Raw genomic sequence first — 24,890 nt, forward strand, 5'->3', positions numbered from 1 at the left:
AGAGGCATTCTACATACAGGTGTGTGTAGGTACACACTGCATCCGGAGAACTGGAAGAGACTCACTGTGCCTGTGGAGCTGAGGTTCACAATGCAGAGCGATTCTGCAGTGCCTCTCTTCTTCTAACCTCTCCCCTCCCAGCCTTCCCCCACCCCAACATTCAGCAATGTCTGTATTCATTTCTAGTTGTCACACAGAGGGGAGTGCAATTGGCATCTAGGCTTGAGGCCATGGGTGCTGCTAAATATCCTACAATGCACAGGATAGCCTCTCACAACAAAGAATAATCTTACCCCCACACCAAGTGCTGTTCTTGATAAATCCTGCTGCAGAGTATAAGGCGACGAGGGGAATAACGACATGTGAAGTCAGCTTGTGATGGCCATGGGCAACAAAAACACCTTCCCTATGTAAAATATACACCCTTTAGCTTTTAGCACTAGGAGAACCTCCAAGTTCATGGTTGGGTAGGACAGTTGCCTACCCACAGACCCCCAAATTATTTCTGCTGAGTTTCAGCTGCTTCTTGGTATATTCTCACTGATTTCTACCAAGCTAGCCCTCAACAAGCTGTGCTGCTTCAACATTAAGCCAGACCTTGAAAGATGAATGGGAATTTGGAAAATCCAAGAGATGGTGGGGAGAGTATTCTAGTCATTTGTAACAGCAAGAGAAAGGCACAATGCAAAAAACTTCAAAGATATTTGGGCAACAGCATATATGTCAATAGAGGGTAGGAGATGAATTCACAATTGATACCCTTTATAGGGCTATTAACACACAAATGTTACCGAATACTATAAATACAAGGTAGGGGTTCAGTGGAATGGCCCAAATCACAAGAAATCAGCATCTACTTTCTTTTCAAGTAAGGAGGGGCAGACTGAAAAAGGAACCCAGGGAAGGGTGCAGAGGTCTTTCTGCCTGCAATACCCCTTCATACGCTCAGTCTACGGTCACCCGCCACGGATGGGCATTAGGAACACAGAAACGGCCTGTGTCTCTTCTGGCCCATTTTATTTGTGCAGCAAAGAGATCAGAATTTTTCTAAAGCAATCTTTTGCTAGAAAACAAAGTGAAAAACAAATGAAACAGCAAGCAAATTTAACTAGTGAACTTTATGATGCTAATTTTAAAAGCAAATTGAAGATTAACTTGGAGGCTCAGTTTATGAAGCCTTCCCGTGTCCCTGTCTCAACCCTAACAGGAATGGATGCTAAATCTTCCATGCTCTGAGGCCAACTCCAGGTGATGGATGCTGCTGCTTCTTAGAACCTACCTCTTCCTGACGTGGGTCAGTCTTTGAGGCCCCGAGTCATAGTGTACATCAAAGGTCTATATTCAGCTTTGGACCCAGGTGAGCCTTGGGCTTTACGATATCCTGCACTGGCTCAGCCACTAATTTCTTCCTTTTTACGAAAAGAATCTCTTGTGACTTATAGCTCTTGGCCCTTTCCTTTCTGACATGTGGTTTGCCTGAAGTGTATTCCCCAGCCAGTTATTAAAGCTGCTTTCTATCCTCTGATGAATAGGCTGCTTCACCTTAGTCAGGTTTGGTGAAGGGGCTCAGGATGTCACCCCAAAATATGCTGCTTTGCCATATTGGCAAAGAACATTCTTATCACCAGAGACTGGGAGTCAAGTGGAAATGGATCTGTACAACCAAACCCAAAATAACTCCTATCTTCCATTAGTTTCCCCATTTTTTCCTAGTCACTGTCCCACAATTTGCATAACTTAAGTCCCTTTGTCTTATCACATCCCCACTTGGCCTTTCGGTAAGCTTTCTGGTCTAAAAGCTTCTTTGGGTCTTCATTTTCCTTTTGAAAACTCCCATGTATGTGAAAAAAAAAAAAAAGTATGCTTTTCTCCTGTTAATCTGCCTTATGTCAGTTTTATTCTTAGGCCCAGCCACAGAACCTAAGAGGGTAGGAGGAAGTTTTTCCTCCCCTATGCAGGCAAGTAGCTTCTTTTTCTGGACACTGTGATTCACTTCTGTCTCCTCTCTCCTATCCTGGGTGGCCTCTGGGCCTCTCACTCCCCACCCACCGACTCCCCAGAAAACACCAACAGAGTGATTAAGATAATTAACAAGTCAACTTAGAGGCGTCAAAGAAAAGTTCAAATTGATCATCAAAAAATATTCAATCTGTGAGCAACTTCCAAGAAATACAATAAAATGGGGAACTGCAGTTTTGGAAAGAGAATGGGCTTTGGAATCAGAATTCTTGGAATTATGACTCATCAGCTGAATGATTTGGGGGCAAATGAGTAGGCCTCTGAGCCTCAGCTTCCTCACTAATAGGGAGGGTGGGCATAAAATTTCTCCTTCCAGGAGTGAAATGTGGCTCAAATTGGAAAATGAATGTGAAAGTATCTTGCAAATTAAAAGCCTTATAAAATGTAATTATTATTAGTATTATTAGTATTATTACTGGACACAGTATAAATTCTGTAACATGCGAACAACAAATGGAATTTTAGTCAACATTAGCTATACTGTCATACTACCTTAAGTGGTTAACACTCCCAATCAAGACCTCATTATTAAATAGCCAAATGTAAGTCAGTTTGGTTATGATTCAGGATGCAACCACGAAAATAAACCAGTCAAAATCCTATTTATTTAACTTGTTCGAAATGTTCTGATATATAAGGGACAGTATCTTTTAAATTCAAAAATTCCTATCAGATGTATGCCTACTGTCAGTAAACTAAAAAAATTAAATCCTGTACAAACATCGACTTCTAGCTTGAAAAACTAAGTACATGAGAGGTAAGGGTGAGAGAGCACGACAGGAAGAAAAAAAGGCAAAGCAGAAAATCACTAACTCTGATTGGGGGGGGAATACTGAGGGATTCATACATTTAGTGGCATGCCATCTTATAAGGATAAGCAATGTTTCTTTTCCATTAATTTTCTCCTTAATTAGCTGGCTTTAAAAGCATTACTGCATTACTGCTAAGAACTGTTGCCAGTATTAATGAGTTTTATTTTTCAAAACAATAAAAGAGTGGAAAACTGTTTGTAACCAAAAGAAAAATACATCTCCAAACTGATGCCTCACTGGTCTCAATGAATCATGTCATACCACTGTCACCATGAACTAGGGATACAAAGGGACAGCAAGTAGAGAATTTACGATTGTTTTAGCCTTTAGATATAACTTCAAGTTTACAGGAAATAAAAGCGATTAGAGAACAAGCTAACCACCACTACATGGCAGACCAAGTTGCTTCTGCAAGGCAGTGCCATGAAGAAATGCACTAGATCAAGGGGTTGGCAAGCTACGGCCTGCGTGCCATTGTCTATTTTTGTTTGCCCCTAAGGTAAGAATCGTTTAAAAGTTGAAAAAAAAAAGTCAAAAGAAGAATAGCTCTTATGACATGTAAAAATTATAAGAAACTAAGGTTTCACAGTGTTCACAAAGTTTTATTGGAACATGGCCACACCCATTTGTTTATATAGTATCTATCTATGGCTGTTTTTGAGTGACAGGTCAGAGTTGAGTAGTTGCAACAGATGTATAGCCTGCAAAATAAAAAATATATATCATATGACCCTTTAAGGGAAAGCTGGCCAATTTCTGTGCTAGATTCAAAATCTGAAGGACACTCAAATACATGGCTCCAGATTGGATATTGTTTTGGACAAGACCACCTTGTAAAAGAGGCTCCAGAGAGATCCTTTGCCCCTTCTTCCATGTGAGGACACAGTAAGAGGGCACCAGCCACGAACCAGGAAGAGGGTCCTCACCAGAACGTAATCATGCCAGCACTCTGATCTTAGATTTCCCAGCCTCCAGAACTGTGAGAAGTAAATTTCTGTTGTTTATAAGCTACCCAGTCTGTGCTATTTTGTTACAACAGCTCAAAACGGACTAAGACAATCTATGGCATCACCTTCTCTCTCAATCTGTATATACCAAGTAGGTGGATTTTATCTCCTAAGCTCTCAATCCGTGCACTTTTTTCCATCTCCACTACCACCATAACACCTGAAGCAACCAACTCCAGCTTGGATGCTACTCTGACCCCCTTTCATTCTGTTCTCCACCTGACTGAAGGTTTCTTTTCATTCATAAATCAGATCATGGTACTCTTACCTGTCACTCCTGATACACCCTTAACATGGTAGGATCTTAGCTCTGCAAACCTCTAGCTGATTCTGTACAATTCTCCCTCCTCCCTCAACCCCTTCCCCATTTCTCTCTGCTCCAGACCCGCTGGTCTTCTTTCAGTTTCTCAAAAGTGCTATGCACCCTTCTGCCACAGAATGTTTGCACAGGCTGTTGTATTTGGAACCTTCCCCCTGCCTTTCTTTGCCTACTTAACTCTTAATCTTTCAGAGCTCAGTCCAAGTGACACTTCCTCAAGGAAGCTTTTTCAGACCTCCCAGTCTAAGTTCTGTTCCTCATCAAACGCCCAGAGAACCATATTCCTTTTCTTCAGGGCCCTCTTCTCTGTCACTGTGGTAAAGTCATTAGTGCACTTAAGAGGCTGTCTCCACCACTAGACTGTAACCTAGTTTCTACCCACCACTGAGTCCTAGCATTTAGCACATCAGGTGGCACACAGCAGAGATTCAGTAAATATTTGTAGAATGAATGAATGAATGAATGACAAGGTTGCTCAAGGGAATCCAAGACAGGGAATAGAAAATAAGGTCCAGTCCCTAGCGAGATGGGATTTGTAAGAGATGGCCAGCAGCCCCAATCAGCCTGCTTCTAGGGACACAGGGCAGGATCAGAATCCCGTTAAAATAACACAACTACTGATAAATCTTAGATACCTAACAGCCCCCAGCTGGTTGGCCCCAAGGGGTAGTTGCTACTAATTACTGCCAGCTGCTCACTGGCTCATTTGGTGGGAGGCAGTGCAGAGGCTATTAGATAGGAATCACCTTAAACCTATGCTTCTCAAAGGAGGGGTATTCCAGAGTATGTAACACCCTGAGATTCCCTGGAGTATCAATTTTACTTTGGAAGATTTAGGGGATAAAATATCTTTTAATTTTAAAAGGGCACTATGTTATTTCAAAGTTAAACACAGGACATCCAAAGAAATGTTTTAAATGCATCCAGATTTACACATCACTGCTGCCACCCCATCACCCCTGGGGTATACTCCACTCTTATGTCCTTAAGTGACCTTTGGTGGGTGAGTTTCAGAGCATGAACCAGCCAGCATTGAAAAGAGAGCTTCCACTCCATCCCAAGTTCTATCACTTTGCAATGATTAAGCATAGATTCTTATTGCTTTCAGACTGAGGATATAGTCATCTGTGGTATGATACTCAATGTCACAGAAATTAGTCTCAAGTATAACCGAGGACACAATGTTGAAGTGTCCTCTAGGAGGGAGCAATGTTTCCCATAAAACACAAATACATCTGCTTCCCGCCCTCCTTCCCCACATTAGAAACACTGGTTGTAGTTGTAAGGGGCAGCCATTGGTTACGTAATTTGAGAAGGGGGAAATTTAGGATTACAACCTGGTGATAGTCAGCTGTCCTAAATCAAAATCTAAGGCTGCTCTTATAACACTGGTTTTTCTATTACTATTATTAAATTTAAAAATTTTTGGCCGTGCCAGGCGTCTTGTGGGATTTCAGTTGCCCGATCAGGGACTGAACCCGGGCAATGGCAATAAAATCCCCGAATTGCAACCACTAGACCACCAGGGAACTTCCTCCACTGGTTTAATTCTTCATGCAACTGTTCCATGTAAAGCTTGTTCATGGACCAATTGTCCATGGGCCTAATATGTTGTTTTCCAAAGTACTGCTCATGACTATTTTGGGCAGAGATTTGAGTAGTGGGTCATAGGCAGAACTTTTTAAATGGCATGGAATAAATATTAACCATCAGTAAGTCACAAAACAAAGATAGAATGTATAGTATGATTCCATTTTTGTTGTAAAAAACACATCGAATATATTTGCATATTTTTATGATTCTGTATAAATTTTAAAATATGGGAAGGATATAAACTTTAGACACCGGTTACCTCAGGAGAGTGGAAATGAAGGAGAGCATACAAAAAAAAATTGTTCCAATTAAGCCCACCTTCTTTAAGAAGTCTTTTCTAGCTTATCTGGTTGAGATTCCTTTATAAATTTTCTTACAAACTTAGTACTAAAATAACACATCTTGTTTTACCCACTCATTCATACTTCCATTGAACAGTCACTGTACTAAGCCCCTGGGAAACAAAGATAAATACCACCAAGTACCTGCCTTAAAAGAGTGTTGTCTAGTGGGAAAGGCACATACATATTTTAATTATAAAATAACGGGGTGAAGTAAAGGGTAGAGTTATGTAGTATTAAAGAACAGGTAAAAATCAAACAGGCAAGAGGAGATTAGAGGCAGAGGGGACATTACAACCCCAAACTGCCACTCTAAAACCTTATCATAGGCAAGAAACAGCACCTCCAAGTGTTCATAGAGCATAAAAAGGATGAGGCCGGAAAAGCGGGCAGGACCACACCACAGAAAGCTCTGTATGCTATGTTAAGGCACTTGAACTGTCCTGAGGACAGTGACTGAAAGATTTGAAGCACAAGAAAAATGTAGCTGACTTGGTTTTTATAAAGACCACTCTGGAGGCTACACCACAGAGCATGGATTTAAGGAGACAAAACCTGAGGCAGGGATTTAGTTTTTTTATTACAATACAAACACAAACCTTTAAAAGAAAAAAATAATTGTCTTTTGTGAGGTGTTTCATGGCTCTTACCCCATCTCCCCCATCAATTATATCACAGATTGCAATAAACAGGCTGAGAGACACCACACCTGGATAGTGTCTAAACCTCTGATGACCTTCCCATCCCCCAACCCCACCCCAGGCTCTCCGACAGCATTTTTAAAAACCTCTTTTGTGGCACTTTAACAATGTGCTACTTAAACATTCTCCCCTGCATTTGCTTTGACTGTACATACCTCTCCAGTCTGAAAACTAACTGCACCACTAGATTCTTTATAATTCCACATACTTAGTACAATGTCTCTGTAAAAAATATTGCCTAAAGTAACTGTTCTAAGTTTATAATCCTAAGCTCTCTCCTGAGTGCCAGGCATTTCCAATTGCCCAATAAATGTCTCCACCTGGATGTCCTGTAAGAATCTCAAATTTAACCTAATCCAAATGGATCTCGTTACAACTCCCACCCACTGCCAAACTACCCATGCTTCCATTTCATGTTTAGGTAGGTATTTATCCCAACACCGAGTCATCTCTGACTGTTCACTCTTCCTTACCTGCCATAAACACTCAGCTGCTAAATGCTGCATATGTACCTCTCTTCCATTTCTCTCTCCCTTTTCCAGTGCCCTTGTTCAAGCTCTGAAATGCTTCCCTGTCTGTCCCTATGACCCACCAAACCTACACAACAGCTGTCTACCTTACTAAAGCAGAGACGTGATCACTGTCGTTTTCCACCTTCAGGTAGCTGGAAACTTCACAAAGACAAGGATCATGCCCAGCTTCACCCACTGCTGTATGCCATAGCTCAAGGCTCCCAATATGTAACTGGCATTCAATGATTTACTTAATGAATGCTCCTTGTCAAAAGCCTTCAGTGAAGCTCTACTCTATACACAGAAAATTAAACTCAGCAACACATTCGAGTTCCAAGTCACCCTTCCAATCCTAGCTCTTACAACCTCCCCCAGGCTTTCCTAAGTCTGGTACTAAATATGCTTACTCCTTTAGTTTCTGTCGAATTTCCCATCTCTTGTTCTACCGATGCCAAATAGATTATTGTACTTGCCAAGTATAAAACTTGTTTCTCTTCCCACTGGGTGTGTCCTCCAGTTCCCCCACCAGATGGTGATGCCAGCAGAGCAGGGGCCGTGTCTGTGTTCCTAGGCCAGTGCCTGGCCCACCAGAGGCGCCCAGTTACTGTGATATGAATTAGTGAGTCAACGAGTCCCTCGAAGCCATCTTCCTCTCCGCCAAAGAAAAGGGAAACCGCGGGGAGGTGCACGTGGGATGGAGGAGAACATAGTGACAGGCCTTTCGTTTGCTTTTTAGTAGTTTTATTTCCTTTTTTTTTTATTGAACACAACACATATGTTGGAAAAAGCATAAACCGTAACTGCGCAGCTCGTGAATTTTCACAAAGAAGCACACCCGTGAAGCCAGCACCCATACTGAGATCCAGAACACTACCGACACCCAGAGGCCTCCCCTCACCCTCCTCCAGAGTGCACTTTCAACCCTCAAAAAGCCGGACAGCGGGCTTCCCTGGTGGCGCAGTGGTTGAGAGTCTGCCTGCCTTTGCAGGGGACAAGGGTTCGTGCCCCGGTCCGGGAAGATCCCACATGCCGCGGAGCGGCTGGGCCCGTGAGCCATGGCCGCTGAGTCTGCGCGTCCGGAGCCTGTGCTCCGCAACGGGAGAGGCCACAACAGTGAGAGGCCCGCGTACCGCAAAAAAGAAAAAAAGCCGGAGAGCTCACGTCCTGGGCACTGTGGCCGCGGTGCGCGAGACCCAGGAACCGAAAGAAAGGCCCCAAACCCGGGAAAAGTCTTACCTACAAATTTGAAGCGACTCATGACTGCGGCCCCAACTCCTCCCTGACGGAAGCGGAAGCGGTCGTCCGTCGCTCCGCCCGCCGGAAGCCCCGCCCCTCGCCGCCGACGTCCGGCTTCCCGGCATACCCCGCGGCCGCTGAAGGTGAAGTGGTAGTCATGGCGCTCTCGGTGCCGGCTGCCTACCTGACCCACCAGCAGAAGGTGCTGCGGCTTTATAAGCGGGCGCTGCGACACCTGGAGTCGTGGTGCATCCACAGGTGGGCGAGGGGTACCCAGGGCGCGGGGAGGTGACCCCGGGGGCCGCCACAGAGGCTGAGAGGCTCTGGGGACCGAGCGGCTCAAGGACTTCTGGGACGGGGTGGGAAGGCGGCCCCTTGCCCCGCGGAGCCCTCCCCTAGACCCGGGTTCGAATGCAGGTTTCGTCGCCCACATCTGGGACACTTTGAAGACTTGTGTATCTGGCCCGGGCCTCAGTTTTCTAATCAGGAAAACGGACGCGGGACCCAGCGCAGAGGGTTGCATGACGATTAAGAGAAAGGAAGTGTCAAACATGGAAATGGTCATGCCTCCAAGCGCTCACTAAATAATAGCTTCCTTCGTGACTTTCTCGTTCCTGGTACTGGCAGTAATCATAAATGCGTTATTTTCTTTAGTTCTCACAACTCTGGGTGTTAGGGGTTATTTAGCCTTATTTTATAGATGAGAAAATAAGAGGCTAAAATAAGAGGCAAGAGACTGACTTGCTCAAGGCCCAGCAGCTGGTAAGTGGCCGAGCCAGGATTACAACTCAGGTGTCTTAACTCCAAAAGATCATCATCACCCCTCCCATCAGCTTTTCTCTTTTTAGCTTCCTTCAGTCCTTTTCATTAGCTTCACATCCCACCGAATTCTTTACCTCCCACATAATTCTCTACTTCTTTTCTCCCTCTGTCCATCTGGGACTAGTCTTAGAACACAGTCTTAAAACATATAGGCTTTCGTGATCTAGATGCAATGCATGGTGGGGTGACAACCCAAGATGTATGAATGCCAGGCCTCCGTGCCCTTAGCAGAATCCTAAAACCTAGTGTCAGGAGAAGGGCTTCTGAGAAAAACCTCTAAACAATGGGAAACTGAGTACATCTGGAAGAGTTGTGGAGAGGATCCTGGAAGCCCAGATTGTATATTTGGGATTATTGTAAAGTCATTGATCTACTTCTCTTTACTAGGCAGGAAGATGGCCAGGTTCAAGGCTGTAGGGTTAGTTACTTCCCTAATTCTTTTATTCGTCTGAAAATTTGCAATTCAGGTTCTGTGGTGGTTGACAAAAGTTAATAAGGCTTCTTTCTTAGCTGTAGCAATTTATGGATTAATGAGGAAGATGGACATATAAACAAACAGATAACATACAGAATTATCTTTCATAAAGATGAAGGAAGTCAAGCCATCAGGCATTCAGGTATTGTTGAACTACATCTGAGAATATTAATATTGGAGGAAAGGATAAAAGTAGTTACTGTGATAACACTGACTCGTCATTTCTTTAAATCTCACTGACATCTTTTCTCAGTACTTGCCTGATTTTTTTCCTTCCATTTGCCCTCATAGTGCTATTTGTTCTGTGTGGGTCCATCCTAGGCCCTTGGTCATTGCTGTGTATACTTTGGGCAGCCTCATCTAACGCTGGGACTTGAGTTACCACCTATGCTCACTTGTCTGTAGAGCTGTATTTCCAGCTGTTTGCTAGATTACCTACAGTTCTCTAAAACTGAACGTATGTTTCTTTTCACTACCTCATTTTGATTCTCTTCCCAAATTCCCTGCCTCAGCTAATGGCATTACTAGTAATACAGTCACTCAGCTTTAAGTCTTAGCATTATTTTCAAGTACTCCCTACTTACCCCTCTGCCAACAACATACATACTTGTATGCCGTTGGACACTGATTTTTGTAAATTCTCTCCCCAGTGTAATAATGTTCGTAGCTTACGTTGGGCACCAAGGATGTACCAAGCACTGTCTGAAGTGTGCTGATATGTTTTAGCTTATCCAATCTTTAGGACAACCCTAAGATATAGGTACTGTTATTAACTCTTTTATTAACTCTTCCATGGCCTAAAGACTTTAAATAATTTACCCTAGGTTACACAGCTAGGAACTGCAGAGCTGAAACAGTCTTAAGCTATCTGACTCCATAGCCTATTCTTGTAACTTTGTAGTCTAAATGTTTTTCTCTTGTCACCATCCATCACTGTTGCCTGCTTCAAGCCCTTGTCATCTGTGGCCTGGATTATCAAAGCCCCATTACTACTGAACCATAAAAAAGAATGAAATAATGCCACTTGCAGCAACATGGATGGACCTAGAGATTATATATTAAGTGAAGTAAGTCAAACGGAAAGATAAATATCACTTATATGTGGAATCTAAAATAAGGTACAAATGAACTTAATTACAAAACAGAAACAGACTCACAGACAAAGAAAAATTTATGGTTACCAAAGGGGAAATTGGGGGGAGGGATTAATTAGGAGTTTGGGATTAGCAGATACAGACTACTGTATATAAACTAAACAACAGGGTCCTACTGTATAGCACAGGGAACAATTATTTAATATCTTGTGATAAACAATAATGAAAAAGTATATATATGTATGTCTAACGGAATCACTTTGCTGTACACCAGAAACTAACACAAATTGTAAATCAACTACAATAAAAAATAAAAAAAAATCTTAAAGCCCCGTAAATGATCTCTGCCCATGGTTTCTTCTAGAACCTGACCGAAACTTGCCTAAGGTCAGGCAGCTAGTGTCAGTCAGAATTGAAACCCAGGTCTGTCTGATTTGAGCAACACTCTTTGCACCATGTATCAGTAATACGTGCCTTCTACATCTTTGTGTCTCCAGAATTTAGCACAGTGCCGCACAAGGTAGGAGGAAATGCAGAAAGTTGTCATTGAATGAATGTTGAATGATCCTACAGAGGCGATAGAGGAGACAGGGGAAAGGGGTTAGGTTGTATTTATCAGTAATACAGTAGCTTTTTGTTGCTGGTGTTTGGGGTCTGTCAGGGAAGCCGTCGTAATGATGTGGCTGCTCCATTGACAGGGTCCAGGGAGGGGCTGGGAAGTCACGCTACTCACCTGAAAGGTGTTAGTGGAAGTACTGCCTCTTGTCAGACAGTAATACTGCCTAATTGAGTAGATACCATTTCTAATCTCCAAAATCATTTTGGTTTAAGGGACAAGTACCGGTACTTTGCTTGTTTGATGAGAGCTCGGTTTGATGAACATAAGGATGAAAAGGACATGGTGAAGGCCACCCAGCTGCTGAGGGAGGCAGAGGAAGAGTTCTGGCACTGTCAGCATCCTCAGCCATACATCTTCCCTGAGTCTCCTGGGGGTACCTCCTATGAGAGATACGAGTGTTACAAGGTAGGTGAGGACCACAGGTGTCTCAAATCCCGAACCTCAGCCTTGGAAACCACTTGCCCTTTTAGGGGCAGCTAGGACATTTCTTTCCTGACAGTTACACTTTTTTTTTTTCAGTGTCAGTTTTCTCTCTCCCAGATGCCATCACGACTTTTCTTTCCCACTTCAGTGCCAAGGTCTTGCAGTAAACTTTCCGGCAAAGCAAAGTGCTAAAGGAATTGGTAAATAACTCATTTTTGGACCTTAAAGTTAACCAATTTCAATTGGTGCTTAGTATTCTAAGTGATATTTCCAAATAACATACAGCCACGTTGGATCTTTAGAGAACTCAGGTAGGGGAGGAATGATGCCGGTTCTCTTTGGACTGACCTTGCTGTTTTTCATCCCTAGGCTGTTTCACTCTAAGGCATTCTCCTTTGTCTCGGTCCTCTGCTGTTTTGCTTAGTGTCAGAAACAGTCTGATACTTGGAATGGTTATAAAAATGCACCTTGATTTTTGTCTTCTGTCTCTTGAGCAGGCCCTACCCTTGACATGTAAATGTGTCCTGTGGAATGACGCCGTGATTTCCTCTCCTGACAGGTTCCCGAGTGGTGCTTAGATAACTGGCATCCTTCCGAGAAGGCAATGTATCCTGATTACTTTGCCAAGAGAGAGCAGTGGAAGAAACTGCGGAGAGAAAGCTGGGAGCGAGAGGTGAGTCTTGCCTGTGTTTTACCATGTAGTTTGGCCCACATGGTCAACACCTGGAAGGAGCTGAGGTTTGGTTCCCCACGTGCAGAGGTCCAGATTCCAGCTCCGACAGTTACTCTGGCCCCTTGCCTCTCAGATATACTTTCTCTTTCAAGTGTGTTAAATGTAACGTTTACCGCCATCTTAGGAATAGGTTAAAATGTGTTCCCTGGTCTTCTGGCTTTTCTGTTCTCTGATTTTGCTTCTTCCCTCCTTCCCCTCCATAGTCCTCTGCCTGACCTTGCTCTGCCCTACAGTCCCTTAACCTTCTCCACCAGCACCTTGGGTATTTTTCCACTCATGATGTCTGATTTATATTTTAAAAAAGTCAGTCTTGCTGTAGTGTGAAAAATATATTGGAGAGGGCAAGTGGAGAATTGGCGAGACCAGTTTGGGGTTATTGCAGTAGATTAGTCCAAGAATTATGGCAACTAGCACTAGGGTGGATGCAGTGGATATGGAAGGAAGTAAATTCAGGATATTGTCTGCAGGGATGTGAAGAGGGATTGGATGAGGGGTGGGGGTGGTGGGTAGTGAAGGACAGGGAAGAATCAAGAATGATTTCTAGGTTTTAAACTTCAACATCTGGAGGATGGTTGTGGTGTTTATTGAGATAAGGAAGAGGGGAAAAAACAGATATCAAAGGGACAATCAAGTGTTCAGTTTTAAATGTTAAATTTAGGAATGTTAAATTTGAGAATCCTGTGAGACATCAGGTGCAGGTGTCAGAGGGTGACTTTGGATGTACGAATCTGGAACTCAACTCAAAGGAGAGATTTGAGCTCAAAATAGAAATGTGGGAGTTATCAGTTGTTTTAAAAGCCACAGAATGAGGGTCTCTTCTGGGTGCCCTCTCCCCCATAAAGAAAGTGGAGGGAAAGCCACAGAAATGTTTGAGATCCTTAGATCCAAGAGAAAGTGTTTCAGGAATGGCCGGGGGATTTCCCTGTCAGCCCAGTGGTTAAGACTCTGCACTTCCACTGCATGGGACATGGGTTCGATCCCTGGTGGGGGAACTAAGATCCCACATGCTGTGCCACATGGCCAAAAAAAAATAAACAAGAATGGCTGCGGCCAAGTCATCTTTGATTTGATGGAATAGAGTGAGTACTAGAAATAACATCCAAAGGTTTTGGCTACAGGAAGGGCATTAGTGGCCTTGATTAGAGCCATTTCTATCACACGAAGACTGATCAGAAGGTGAGGAAGAGTAAACAGGAGGGAGTGATGACTCTTGAGAAGATTTCCTGAGGAGAACGAAGAAATGGGGCAGTAACTGGAGGCTGGGGGGATTACTTTCTTTTAAGATAAATGGTGCGTATATGCTGATTAGATCTGGGGTGAGGGAGAAATTGGTAGTGCTGAAGAGAGGAAAGTTTTTGAGAAGAGGGGTGGGATCCCAAGCATGTGTGGGGGCCTTTGGAAGGAGAAGGGATTCTTCCTCCATTCTAATTGGACAAAAGATGTGTATAAATACATTTGGGTTAGAAGTTTTGATGATGGGGAAATGACAGACTTCGATGTGATGGCTTCTCTTTTTTAAGTGAAGTCAGGAAAAGCCAGGAAGTGGGCAAAGCATGTTTGGAGAATGTGGAAAAGGTGTGATAATTGTGGGCAGAGGATGAGCTTGCTGGAGAATAGTAGTAAGATTGCCACGTGGTGGTGAAGGCCCATGTGAAGTTGGGAATAATTAACATGTTGTGACACCAGTTTGTTCCAGTATTTTTTTTTCTTTTTAGCAATACTGAGCTGTATGGTTGCAGGTTTGAAGGTAGACGGTGTGGTTGTCCACTGTCAAGAGTGACGAGGAACTTGTCGTGATAGAATCTAGGTGGATAAAGGAGGGAAGTAGACAGGGAGGCTGATGCAGAAAGAAGGGCAAGTTGGGTGTGAGGACCTGTGAACTGGCAGCATCTGTGAGTTTCAAGAATTATTTTCAAGGGGGCATTTAAGCAAATGAGCTGGAAGGGGACACTGGTTGGATAGTGGGTTACTTAAATTCATGATTTTGTGACCAAGGAGGGCAGTGTTTTCTAAGAAGTGTGTCAGCATTTGGGAACTCAAGGCATATTGATTCATGGAGAGCAGCAGATTCATCCTGCAGGTGGTCACTGTGATAACCACTTCTCCCCAAAACATTCCTCCTTTACCAGTTCTGTCTCTTTGACATTATTAAACAGCACATGTGCTTGAGGCTCAGATTAGCCACAATCCAGAGTTGGTTTTTTTGGAGGAAGCTTCAAAAAATCATGGATCTGGAAAGTGGGTGTCTTAGGTCTTCTCCTCTATTAGGACAGTGATGGTCTCGGAGATCGCTGGAAAAGGGGTAGCTGGGCAGTGGGGGCAGAACTGAGCACACTTGTACCTGTGATTTCATGTTATTTCTTGTCCTCATTGCTATTTGGGGGGCTTTTAAATTAACATCCCTAATGTATTCAAATTGAAGCTTCTTAATAGTGCTTTTGGAGACCTCTTAGCTGAGACACAAAAATAAACATTTTGGGGGGGAAGAGGTGGGGGAACCATAACAAGGGGGAATTGGAATGGTAATTGTCAGGGTTTTGCTTAATGAGTAAGAGGTGGGGTAGGAGGGTTTGTTCTCAGCATTGCTGTTTTAAGAATGGGAAAACATTTAAGGAGAACGGCTTTTGTGTCTGAGTTAAAATGTGGGCATAAAGATAATGCAGTTATAGAGTCCCTCCCATCAAACCTCTTAAGATAGCCTCATCCACCGGAGGGCAGAGAGTAGAAGCAAGAAGAACTACAATACTGCAGCCTGTGGAACAAAAACCACATTTACAGAAAGATGACAAGATGAAAAGGCAGAGGGCTCTGTACCAGATGAAGGAACAAGATAAAACCCCAGAAAAACAACTAAATGAAGTGGAGATAGGCAACCTTCCAGAAAAAGAATTCAGAATAATGATAGTGAAGATGATCCAGGACCTTGGAAAAACAATGGAGGCAAAGATCGAGAGGATGCAAGAAATGTTTAACAATGACCTAGAAGAATTAAAGAACAAACAGAGATGAACAATATAATAACTGAAATGAAAACTACACTAGAAGGAATCAATAGCAGAATAATGGAGGCAGAAGAACGGATAAGGGACCTGGAAGACAAAATGGTGGGATTCAGTGCTGTGGAACAGAAGAAAGAAAGACGAATGAAAAGAAATGAAAACAGCCTAAGAGACCTCTGGGACAACATTAAATGCAACAACATTCGCATTATAGGGGTCCCAGAAGGAGAAGAGAGAGAGAAGGGACCAGAGAAAATATTTGAAGAGATTATAGTCGAAAACTTCCGTAACATGGAAAAGGAAATAGCCACCCAAGTCCAGGAAGTACAGTGAGTCCCATACAGGATAAACCCAAGGAGAAACACGCCAAGACACATAGTAATCAAATTGGCAAAAAAAAATTGACAAAGAAAAATTATTGAAAGCAGCAAGGGAAAAACGAAAAATAACATACAAGGGAACTCCCATAAGGTTAACAGCTGATTTCTCAGCAGAAACTCTACAAGCCAGAAGGGAGTGGCATGATATACGTAAAGTGATGAAAGGGAAGCACCTACAACCAAGATTACTCTGCCCGGCAAGGCTCTCATTCAGATTCGAAGGAGAAATCAAAAGCTTTACAGACAAGCAAAAGCTAAGAGAATTCAGCACCACCAAAGCAGCTCTACAACAAATGCTAAAGGAACTTCTGTAAGTGGGAAACACAAGAGAAGAAAAGGATCTACAAAAACAAACCCCAAACAATTAAGAAAATGGTCATAGGAACATACATATTGATAATTACCTTAAATTAGATGAATGGATTAGATGCTCCAACCAAAAGACACAGGCTTGCTGAATGGACACAAAAACAAGACCCACATATATGCTGTCTATAAGAGATCCAGTTCAGACCTAGGGACACATACAGACTGAAAGTGAAGGGATGCGAAAAGATATTCCATGCAAATGGAAATCAAAAGCTGGAGTAGCAATACTCATATCAGATAAAATAGACTTTAAAATAAAGAATGTTACAAGAGACAAGGAAGGACACTACATTAAAAAAAAAAAGATAATGCAGGTATATACAAACAACACTTTTCAGTAGTGAGGATCAGGGTGTGTCATGTGACACAGTAGAAACAATGCCGACACTTCCCTGTAGCAGAGAGATTGGACAGTCAGTTCAACTCCTTTTCTAATTGTTCCTTCCTTACCCCCCCTTCTAGGTTAAGCAGCTGCAGGAGGAAACCCCGCTTGGTGGTCCCAGAACTGAAGCTTTGCCCCCAGCCCGAAAGGAAGGTGATTTGCCCCCACTGTGGTGGCATGTTGTGACCAGGCCCCGGGAGCAGCCCATGTAGAGAAAGAGAGGAAGATGCCTCACCAGTCACGCTCGCAAGTGAAATAAGTTACAGGACATACACTTGCCCTAATAAAATAACTCCATATGGTATGACTGACGTGTTCTTCTGAAGAGTAACATGATGCCAGGTGACTGGGCCACTGTCGTTTTCTTAGCAGTTGTGCATATAAAGAAAAGTACCTGAAACGTAGTCAGATGTATTCTGTTCTTCCCCATTAAGTCATATCGATAACACATGGAATCGAGGGAAAACTGCAGCACAACTAGATACAAGGTTTACTCTGAAGATTTAGTTGAACAAACTTGAGTTGAAGGCTTAAACTAGCTATGGTGACTGGAGGGCATAAGAAGCCAAGAAGAGGCACGCCAGTACTGAGGACATAAGATACCTTTTCTGTTTTCTAGATTCCACTAATGGAATTTTAGCTCTGATTAAAGGACTACTCTAAGAAGCACGCATTCAGCAAATAAGCATGGAGTTCACGGGGTTCTCAGGAGTGGAGTTTGATGGCATCCAATGTGGGTGACACTTATTTTGGAGGCAGTTTTCCAGCTTTGCTCCCTCTACCGTAGCTTGGATTGTCTGAAGACACAAAGGTAAGGGTAGCAGAACTCTAAATGTTTGAAGTTTCTTTTTTTAAGGGTAAAGCCATTTTTAAAGCTCAACCAAGCCCAGCTAGTTTTAGTTCTTGGTAACTCACTGTTTAGGCAACTAGTGTTCTTAAAATGCACAAAAATGATGTTGTCAGCTTTCTAACTAAGCTCAATCTGAGTCTCAGGCCATTTTCTAACACTTCACTAAGACCTCCACCTGAATTTCAATAAGACTTGAAATGCAGGGCTTTTTTTTTCTAGTGGTTCTTTATTTATAATGTAGGCTGAAGCAACTGATACAAGGTAAAAGGGAGACACGTTACACAATTGTTATTTATACAAGTTTAGAACAAAAAACTGCACAGGGAGAGGTCAACTCTCAGTACAAACTAGCAACTAAACCACAATAATTTACCTTTAGAAACGATTTCTTTATTTTTAGCTGTGACACTGCTTTTACAATATGCAAAAACACAAACAGAACTACCCAAGGCGTTTTGTCACATTCTTTCTACATTGAATTTGGCAACATTTTATATTAAATTTATTCAGATTATACTAACGTTTAAAAACTAAACAAGTGAAAAGCTGTACCAAGGTACAGTTACATCCATTTATTTGAAAGGTTTAAAATACCACTTTTATCTATCGTAATTACCTTGCAGTGATTTCTGCTTTTGCAAAAACCATCTCAAGCATCATATGCACAATGCATCAGCTACTTTTAGTCATCAAGATTGGTGGGCTAAACCACAGGCACTACTGTTGCTTATATTCTGTAAATGGAGCTTGTTTTTCAAAGAAAAAAAGCTTAAACAATTTCTAATAATCATGCCTTTGCTTGAAAGCTGTAACATAAAATGTTTTTGAGCAATCACAGCAGTGTTAAATGTTAATATAGAGAACACTGACTATACAGGTACGTTTCTTTCACATCCAGTGCAGTTATGTATTAAAGCAGAAGATTATGTAATTGAAGATTGGAGCCAACAGAGATCTGCAGGACCCACCAGGCTCCTATTCCTTGAGAGGTTCGGTCCCAAACGAGCACTTTCAACTGACCCGAAGGGGCTGGCTTTTTTAAACACCATTGCATTCCTCAAACGTGGTCCCTTTAAATCTACACATCTCTGCTGGCTTTAGGGGATGGGCATTGTAACAAATTTAACTTTCACTTAGAAAAGACAGAAATCCATTCCAAAAAACACTGCCTAGAATACAAAAAAAAAGGGACAGTATGGTGGTCAGATTCCCAGTGACAGAAATAAATCCTCCTCTCTTCGATGTTTAGTGTGAAGCCAATTAACTGCCATTATTTAAAAGAAGATAAGAAAAACAAGCCTCCAGACTGGTAAACACATTGGCAAGTTGCCAGACTCCAAGCTGGTTACCCTTGTTAAATCCGCTCCAGTTTTTCCAAAATATTTGGGCTTTTCAACGCGCCCAGCCTGCTAGGCACAGTTAAGTAAAAGGCATTTGCTATATCTAAGAATTCCCTGCTATCAATCATTTTTAAATGTTTTCACATTTTTAAAACTGCCTTACCCTTCTGGATGTGTTTGGATTCAGTGAAAGTGGGTATAACTAACAGGTAACTGAAGTGGGGGGTTCTATGTCTACCCGGTGGCGGCAGCATGCATGGGACTGGAGGTGGGTGCTGTGTGCAGTCAGGGGTGATCGTGGGAGAAAGGAAGTCCTTAAACACCCTGCAGAAACAAACACTGCAACCCAGTGTGGCTTATTCGGATGCATTTACCATGAAGCTACTAGAAATTCAACCTACGAGGCTACTGTTAAATGTAACAGGATCGGCTGTGTTGACAGTGTGCCCCTCCCGCGACCCTCCCCCCAGTCCCAACACAGCCTCTACCATTTCCAGAGTTCCCTCACTCCTAATGTTGCGCATCAGCTGACTCCCGCTTTCCTCATTCCGAATGTAGTATACTTGAATAAGGATTTTTACCCCTTACCCATTTTGTTTGTACATTACACTAACTTGAATTTGTGTCTAAGCCAGACTACTACAATGCATCTACAAAAGCTTGCAGGAAAGAAAAGAAAAGAAAAAAAAGCTAAGTATAGTTATCCTTTTTTCTGAAATTACTACTTCGTGGTTCCCCTGCCCGACCTCCCCCCCTTATTATGCATTTAAAATTTTACAAAGACTTGTAAAAAATGGAATTTGGCACCTTCAGAAAAATCAAAAGGGAAACTTAAGATTAAAATGTGCAGAAAGAAAACTCAATATTTACAAATTAAAAGATCAAGGTTATGTCAGTTACATATGTTGCTTTTAATTCTTATCTAAAGGTGTCGAGTACTTTCAAAAGAGCTGTGTTCTGAGTTGCCTACAAAATCTTTTGTTTGATTACAGATTGGAATGGATCAAGACAAACTAGGTCTATTAATTAGACAGTTCGTTCCCCACTGGCAGCATTTCTTGTGAGCCTAAGAGAGCCTAAGTGAAGCGCGGGGCTGAGCGGTCGTTTGTCGTGGTCTTCTTCAGTTTCACGCCCCTGCGGATGGCGTTCAGCATGTCTTCTCCTTGCGGGGCATCCCTTGGGCTCAGGTCTGCAGGGTCACTCTCTGGAATCTGGCCTGGGGAGGCAGTGGCACTTGGGGGATCCCTTTCCTGGTCTTCGGCCTCGCTTTCTGGAATTGCTTGTCTGTGCTCCTCGGGGATGCTCGGCTTCGGGCCTGGAAGAGGAGGGTTGACGGAGGCTTGGCCGCTCCACATTGAGGAGGGCATGCTGGTGCCACCCTGGGGGCCCTCACCCACGGACGGCGACTCGGGGCTGTGCTCACCCCGCTCCTCGGGCCCATCTGGAGGGGCTGACAACACCCCAGGGAGGTCTGGGACGGTGGGGGTCTTGACAGGGATCACAGGTGTTTTGATGGGGATGGGACCAGCTCCTATGGTCCCCCGGCGGACAGAAGGCTTGGTGGAAGGGGTCCGTCGGATGGTTGCAACCCCTGGGGTGACCATAGCAGGTCCGAGGGTGGTGGGGAGGCCAGCAGTTGAGGCTGGGCGCTTCGCTTGGAACATCCGTCGGTAGGACTGGCTGATGTCGCTGTTTCTCGGAATGGTGGAGGATTTGTCAAACTCCTGCTGATCTGCCTCCTGGTCACCACTTACAGAGAAATAATCGTAATCTGAAACTGATCATAGGATCCGATTAGAAATCGCCGAGGCAGTGGCTGTGCTCTTTGATTCTTTTGTGTTGGGAGGACAAAGGGCCCCAGAGGCCAGGTACTTCACCCGCAATCTCATCCCAAGCCTTCCAGGGTTTCCGGGCCAGGCTTAGCAGCCCTCACCATCTAAGAACTCCCTGACAGGGACCGTCGTTTCGTTCACCAAGGGAACGCTCAGCACCAAGAGCAGCGCTGGACACAGCAGGCCCGCACTCAAACACCGCTGAGCGGTGAAGAATGCAAAACCACCAGGCCGCAGTGAGGCTACCTCTGAGCACCTCTGGGAGGAATAAAGGGGGTGGCAAGAGGAAATAACCTCTACAAGCCCTCCAGCCCGGAATTTGACTTGAGAGACAAGCCCCACACGGACCATCACAGACCTCACTACGTCCCTCATGATCAACTCGTTAGGCGAGGGCTAGAAAAGCAATGGAGCTACTGGTAACAAGTCTCCGAAAACAAGGCAGAGACAGGTTCCATCAGTGAGGGGTGCTCACTTTCTCTCCAAAAATGGGGTCACGTCGGAGGGGGAAGCATACAGACTGAACAGCATAGAGCTCGTTTCTGAAGAGCAGCGCTCTGACATTCGGGTAAGTTCTGTGTGGTGGGGTGGAGCTGTGTGCTGTATGAGGGGGTGGTCAGCAGCGTCCCTGGCCATCTACCAGATGCCAGCAGCACGCCCTCCAGTTGTGACCATTAAAAATGTCTCTAGCCGTTGCCCAATGTCCCCTGGGCAGCAGAGTGGCCCTCCACTGAGACCCACTGTCCTAGAGACTTGGACTGAAGGACTGCTGACAGGCTTGGTCAGCTCTCATAGATCTTTCCTAGCGGCTGGCCTGCCATCTTGCTGGCTTGTGTGTGTGTGTGCTGGGGAGGGCGGTGAGGGAGGCAAGTTCATAGAGAATTTGGCTGGAGTTTGGGCTTCAGACTCTGACAGACCTTCGACCCAAACTCCAGCTCTGCTGCTTATTGTGTGAACTTGGGCCTCAGTCTCCATGTATGTAAAATGGGGATAAACAGACTTATGACATAAACGATTGTGAAGAATTAATGGGAAATTAAAGGAAGTGCTTGGTACAAAGTGCCAAACACAAATGATGTTATCATTAACAGCATCTGTCTGCCTTCAAATTGGGACATCCCTGTAACCCTGATGGTGAGAAACCAAGTTGTGAAATCTGGCCACTTTGCTGCATGGCAGTGACCTGACAACTACAGACGAGCCCTCCAGAGCATTCCAAGATGCTCTACTGTGGCTGGACGGACTCTCGCACGTCTGCCTCCTCCCAGCGGGGAGGACCCCCTTCCTCACCTGGCACTGCTCAGGAAGCCCGGCTGGAAAGCTCAGGCTCTCCTACCTTGGGAGGGGATGGTGTCCTCAGAGCAGCAGGGGGTGGTGGTCTGGGTGCTGTAGCCGCTGGAGCACTGAAGCGAGTCCCGGCTGCTCCTCTGGGTGTCAAGCTGGAGGCCCCGAGACAGGGCCAGGGCCAGTTCCTCACAAGCCTCCATCTCCTCTCCAGGCTGCAGGTGGGAGGAGAGAGACAGATGAGCCACCGGGGCCGCGAGTCCCCTGTCTGATACCCCCAGAGCCTTTCTGCACTCCTCGTCCAGTGGGGGCCTCAACAGGACTCCTGCTCCCGTGACCACCACTGCCTGTGGGCCCAGGGGGCCGCCAACTTGCTTGGACCCTACCCAGGCTCTAGAAAGTTCTAGAGTCTAATTCCCATACAAGACCTTCCCTGGGGGCCTTCTAAACGCTGTAGCAGGGAGTAGGGGAAAGGGGCTCGGATCCCTCCAGTTGCTGGCCAGCACGTGGCCCCCGCCAGGTCTCGAGGGGCCCAGCCAGCTGTAGAGAACAAGAGCGTCACCCTGGCGGCGGCCGACACGGTCATGCTCCGCGGCCTCTGAGCCTCCTCGGCAGCGGTGGGCGTGCCTCCCGCTGCGACGGGGCCTCCACCGCTGGGGTCTGGCTCTCGCTTGTCTTTGCGGCGCTGAAGGGTGTTCACCAGAGGCTGATCGTAAGGTCCTGGCTTGGCCCAGTCCTAAGTGGAACAAGTGTGGTCAGGTGCCAGGGCCTCTGCCTCCACCGGGAGGCCACAGAAGCCTCCAGACAGCTGCCCGCCCACAGAAGGTAGCTGGTCCCCTCGGGGGAAGCTCAGGCTGGGACAGGCCAGCAGCCCCTCCTCTGCCCCCACCCGGCACTAGAAGAAGGGAGCAGAAAATCCTCTGGGGGTCCCCTGGGTACCTGCCCTTTCCTCACATCCACCCAAAGACTGAAAACCCACAACAAGGGGTCAGGTAGCCTGAGGGAGACTCTTAGTTACAGCCATCAAACAACTGACCAACTGCCTATGGTGTCTGAAGGCACCGGCCAGTGGAGAGCACATCCCCAGGGACCAGGCCCTCCCTTCCCATGTCTGGGGCCCCCCCGCTGGGGCCTAGCAGCTCAAATGACCTCACTCGCCTGGAGTGGCCACCAGGGGGCGCTAAAGGTACTTCAGCCACTCTCCCTGAGGCTGAACCTCACTTCTGGGAAACTGCCCCAAAGGGCGCTTCAGGATGTACTCTCTGAGGTCCTCACAGAGGAAGGGAAGGCCCCTGGGCCAGAAGAAAGATTCTGAGGGGTCCGCACCACTTGTGAGGGAGGCAGTCAAGGCCTGCTCGAGATGGCGGGCTGCCTAGGGGCCTACTATTCAAGTTAGGGACCTCCTCTCCAAATAAAGGTAGAACATCCTCCTGGCATCAATCAGACTTGCTAGGAAATAATATAAAAACTTTTCGTTTTTATATTAAAGCAAACATGTTTTAAGACTAAAAATAAAGTCTGCAGGTACTTTTAAGATAAAACATAATAAGCCAAACCGTATTTTGGGGCATGGTTCTGTTACCATGGCCCAGTAAGGGTTTAAGGGAACAGTCTGGGGAACATGGCCGAGGAGGAGAGCCCCTCCCTGATAACAGTGACACCCTCAGGAAACCCCCAGGAGGGCAGAACTTGGACTTACAACTTGGGAGCGACTTCCCTACAATGCCGCATCTGGGTCTACTGGGGTCTAACAGGGGTTAACTGGCGTCTCCTAAAGGGAGCTCCTCCAATCTCAGCTCCGTGTGGACATACCCGTCTCAGCGCTGCCTGCTGCTTTCCGGTTCTCCCCAGTGGGAATTTACTTAGGGAGGAGGTGTTATGGGGAAGAAGGCAGAGTGTGAGAGGAAAGGGGTGGGGTGGGGTGGGGTGAGAATCGTGGGGCAGCAGGGGGGTGAGCACAGAGGCAATGAGGGACGGGGGAGAGGGCGAGAGGAGGGCGGAGAGACACAAACCTTCCAGCTAGGGATCTGAGATGACGGGAACATGCCGGGCCCAATGGTGTAATAATGAGCGTAGTCTGGAAGGTGGACAGAGGTGGCCCGAGGGAGCAGGCGGGAGGCGGGCAGGCAATGAGGGAAAAGGCTCGCCCCTACGGGCCCCACGTGGGGCTCGCTTGATAAACTATAGTGAGAAAACCCGTTAGACAACTGGAAACAAACAAAAAAAGGGAGGAAAAAAGGAAAAAAAATTAATATAAGAGGATGAGTGTGGAGATACAAGATGGCATTGACATTCAAGGGATGGGGGAGATCTGAATATCTGCAAATAAAACAAACATCAGGGCTCTGCCACTCATGGATGGTCCAGGATGCGAGAGAAAAACGCTAGCTACGGTGCAAACAATGCCTGCGTATTTGACACCAAGTATTCAGTTGGGGAAATATTTTATCTACATTTTAGAATAGTTTGGAAATGATCCGTGTCCCTAATGTGTGGCGCTCTCAATGGTTTTCGATTATTTCACTAATAATTTCACAGTGACGGTGATTCGCTCATCTCATTGTGCAAATTTTAAAATTCAAAAGCGTCAACTGAAAGCTGTTCATTCCAGGTTTCCAAAATCATCACTGTTCAGGAGATTCCAAATCAGGGTGAAGGGTGGGGTGATGGCAACTAAAAGGCAGGAAAGCACACAGCCTCTGACGCAGTGAAGTGTCACATCCAAGGGCACGGTGAAGAGGAGGCCAT

The 24,890-nt window shown here is 45.1% G+C and overlaps 3 protein-coding genes across 6 annotated transcripts in view; 1 reads left to right on the plus strand and 2 right to left on the minus strand.

The window, feature by feature from the left end:
* The window catches only part of TATDN1 (TatD DNase domain containing 1), a 37,836-nt gene extending 29,256 nt beyond the window's left edge, over positions 1 to 8,580 (minus strand). The window contains exon 1 of the mRNA XM_082858908.1: positions 8,541 to 8,580. Coding sequence (XP_082715034.1) covers positions 8,541 to 8,562 — 22 coding nt within the window. The 5' untranslated portion in view covers positions 8,563 to 8,580. The remainder of the gene's footprint in view (positions 1 to 8,540) is intronic.
* On the plus strand, positions 8,577 to 17,185 carry NDUFB9 (NADH:ubiquinone oxidoreductase subunit B9). The gene is made up of 4 exons (XM_082858907.1): positions 8,577 to 8,798; positions 11,763 to 11,955; positions 12,533 to 12,646; positions 16,917 to 17,185. Exons 1-4 carry the CDS (start codon positions 8,698 to 8,700, stop codon positions 17,046 to 17,048), a joined length of 540 nt encoding a protein of 179 aa, XP_082715033.1. The 5' UTR covers positions 8,577 to 8,697; the 3' UTR covers positions 17,049 to 17,185.
* A 172-nt stretch (positions 17,186 to 17,357) lies between these two features.
* Positions 17,358 to 24,890, minus strand: part of MTSS1 (MTSS I-BAR domain containing 1) — a 165,044-nt gene continuing 157,511 nt past the window's right edge. For 3 of the 4 annotated variants that reach the window (XM_082858902.1, XM_082858903.1, XM_082858901.1), the window contains 4 exons: positions 24,155 to 24,349; positions 22,705 to 22,878; positions 22,195 to 22,357; positions 17,358 to 20,803 (listed from right to left, as the gene is read on the minus strand). In XM_082858902.1, the coding sequence (XP_082715028.1) occupies positions 20,103 to 20,803; positions 22,195 to 22,357; positions 22,705 to 22,878; positions 24,155 to 24,349 (1,233 nt within the window). In that variant the 3' untranslated portion in view covers positions 17,358 to 20,102. The remainder of the gene's footprint in view (positions 20,804 to 22,194; positions 22,358 to 22,704; positions 22,879 to 24,154; positions 24,350 to 24,890) is intronic. The other variant, XM_082858904.1, reaches the window with a different exon arrangement.

Source organism: Leucopleurus acutus, assembly GCF_964270905.1.
Source record: "Leucopleurus acutus genome assembly, chromosome: 17".
NCBI classification, from domain to species: Eukaryota; Metazoa; Chordata; class Mammalia; order Artiodactyla; family Delphinidae; genus Leucopleurus; species Leucopleurus acutus.

What these genes read in the sequence shown, in the direction of transcription:
- NDUFB9 (XM_082858907.1), top strand. Translation starts at nt 8,698, where the DNA reads ATGGCGCTCTCGGTGCCGGCTGCCTACCTGACCCACCAGCAGAAGGTG. An exon ending in AGAGATACGAGTGTTACAAG is followed by an intron (nt 11,956 to 12,532) that starts GTAGGTGAGGAC and finishes CTCTCCTGACAG; the next exon opens with GTTCCCGAGTGGTGCTTAGA. An exon ending in GAGAAAGCTGGGAGCGAGAG is followed by an intron (nt 12,647 to 16,916) that starts GTGAGTCTTGCC and finishes CCCCCCTTCTAG; the next exon opens with GTTAAGCAGCTGCAGGAGGA.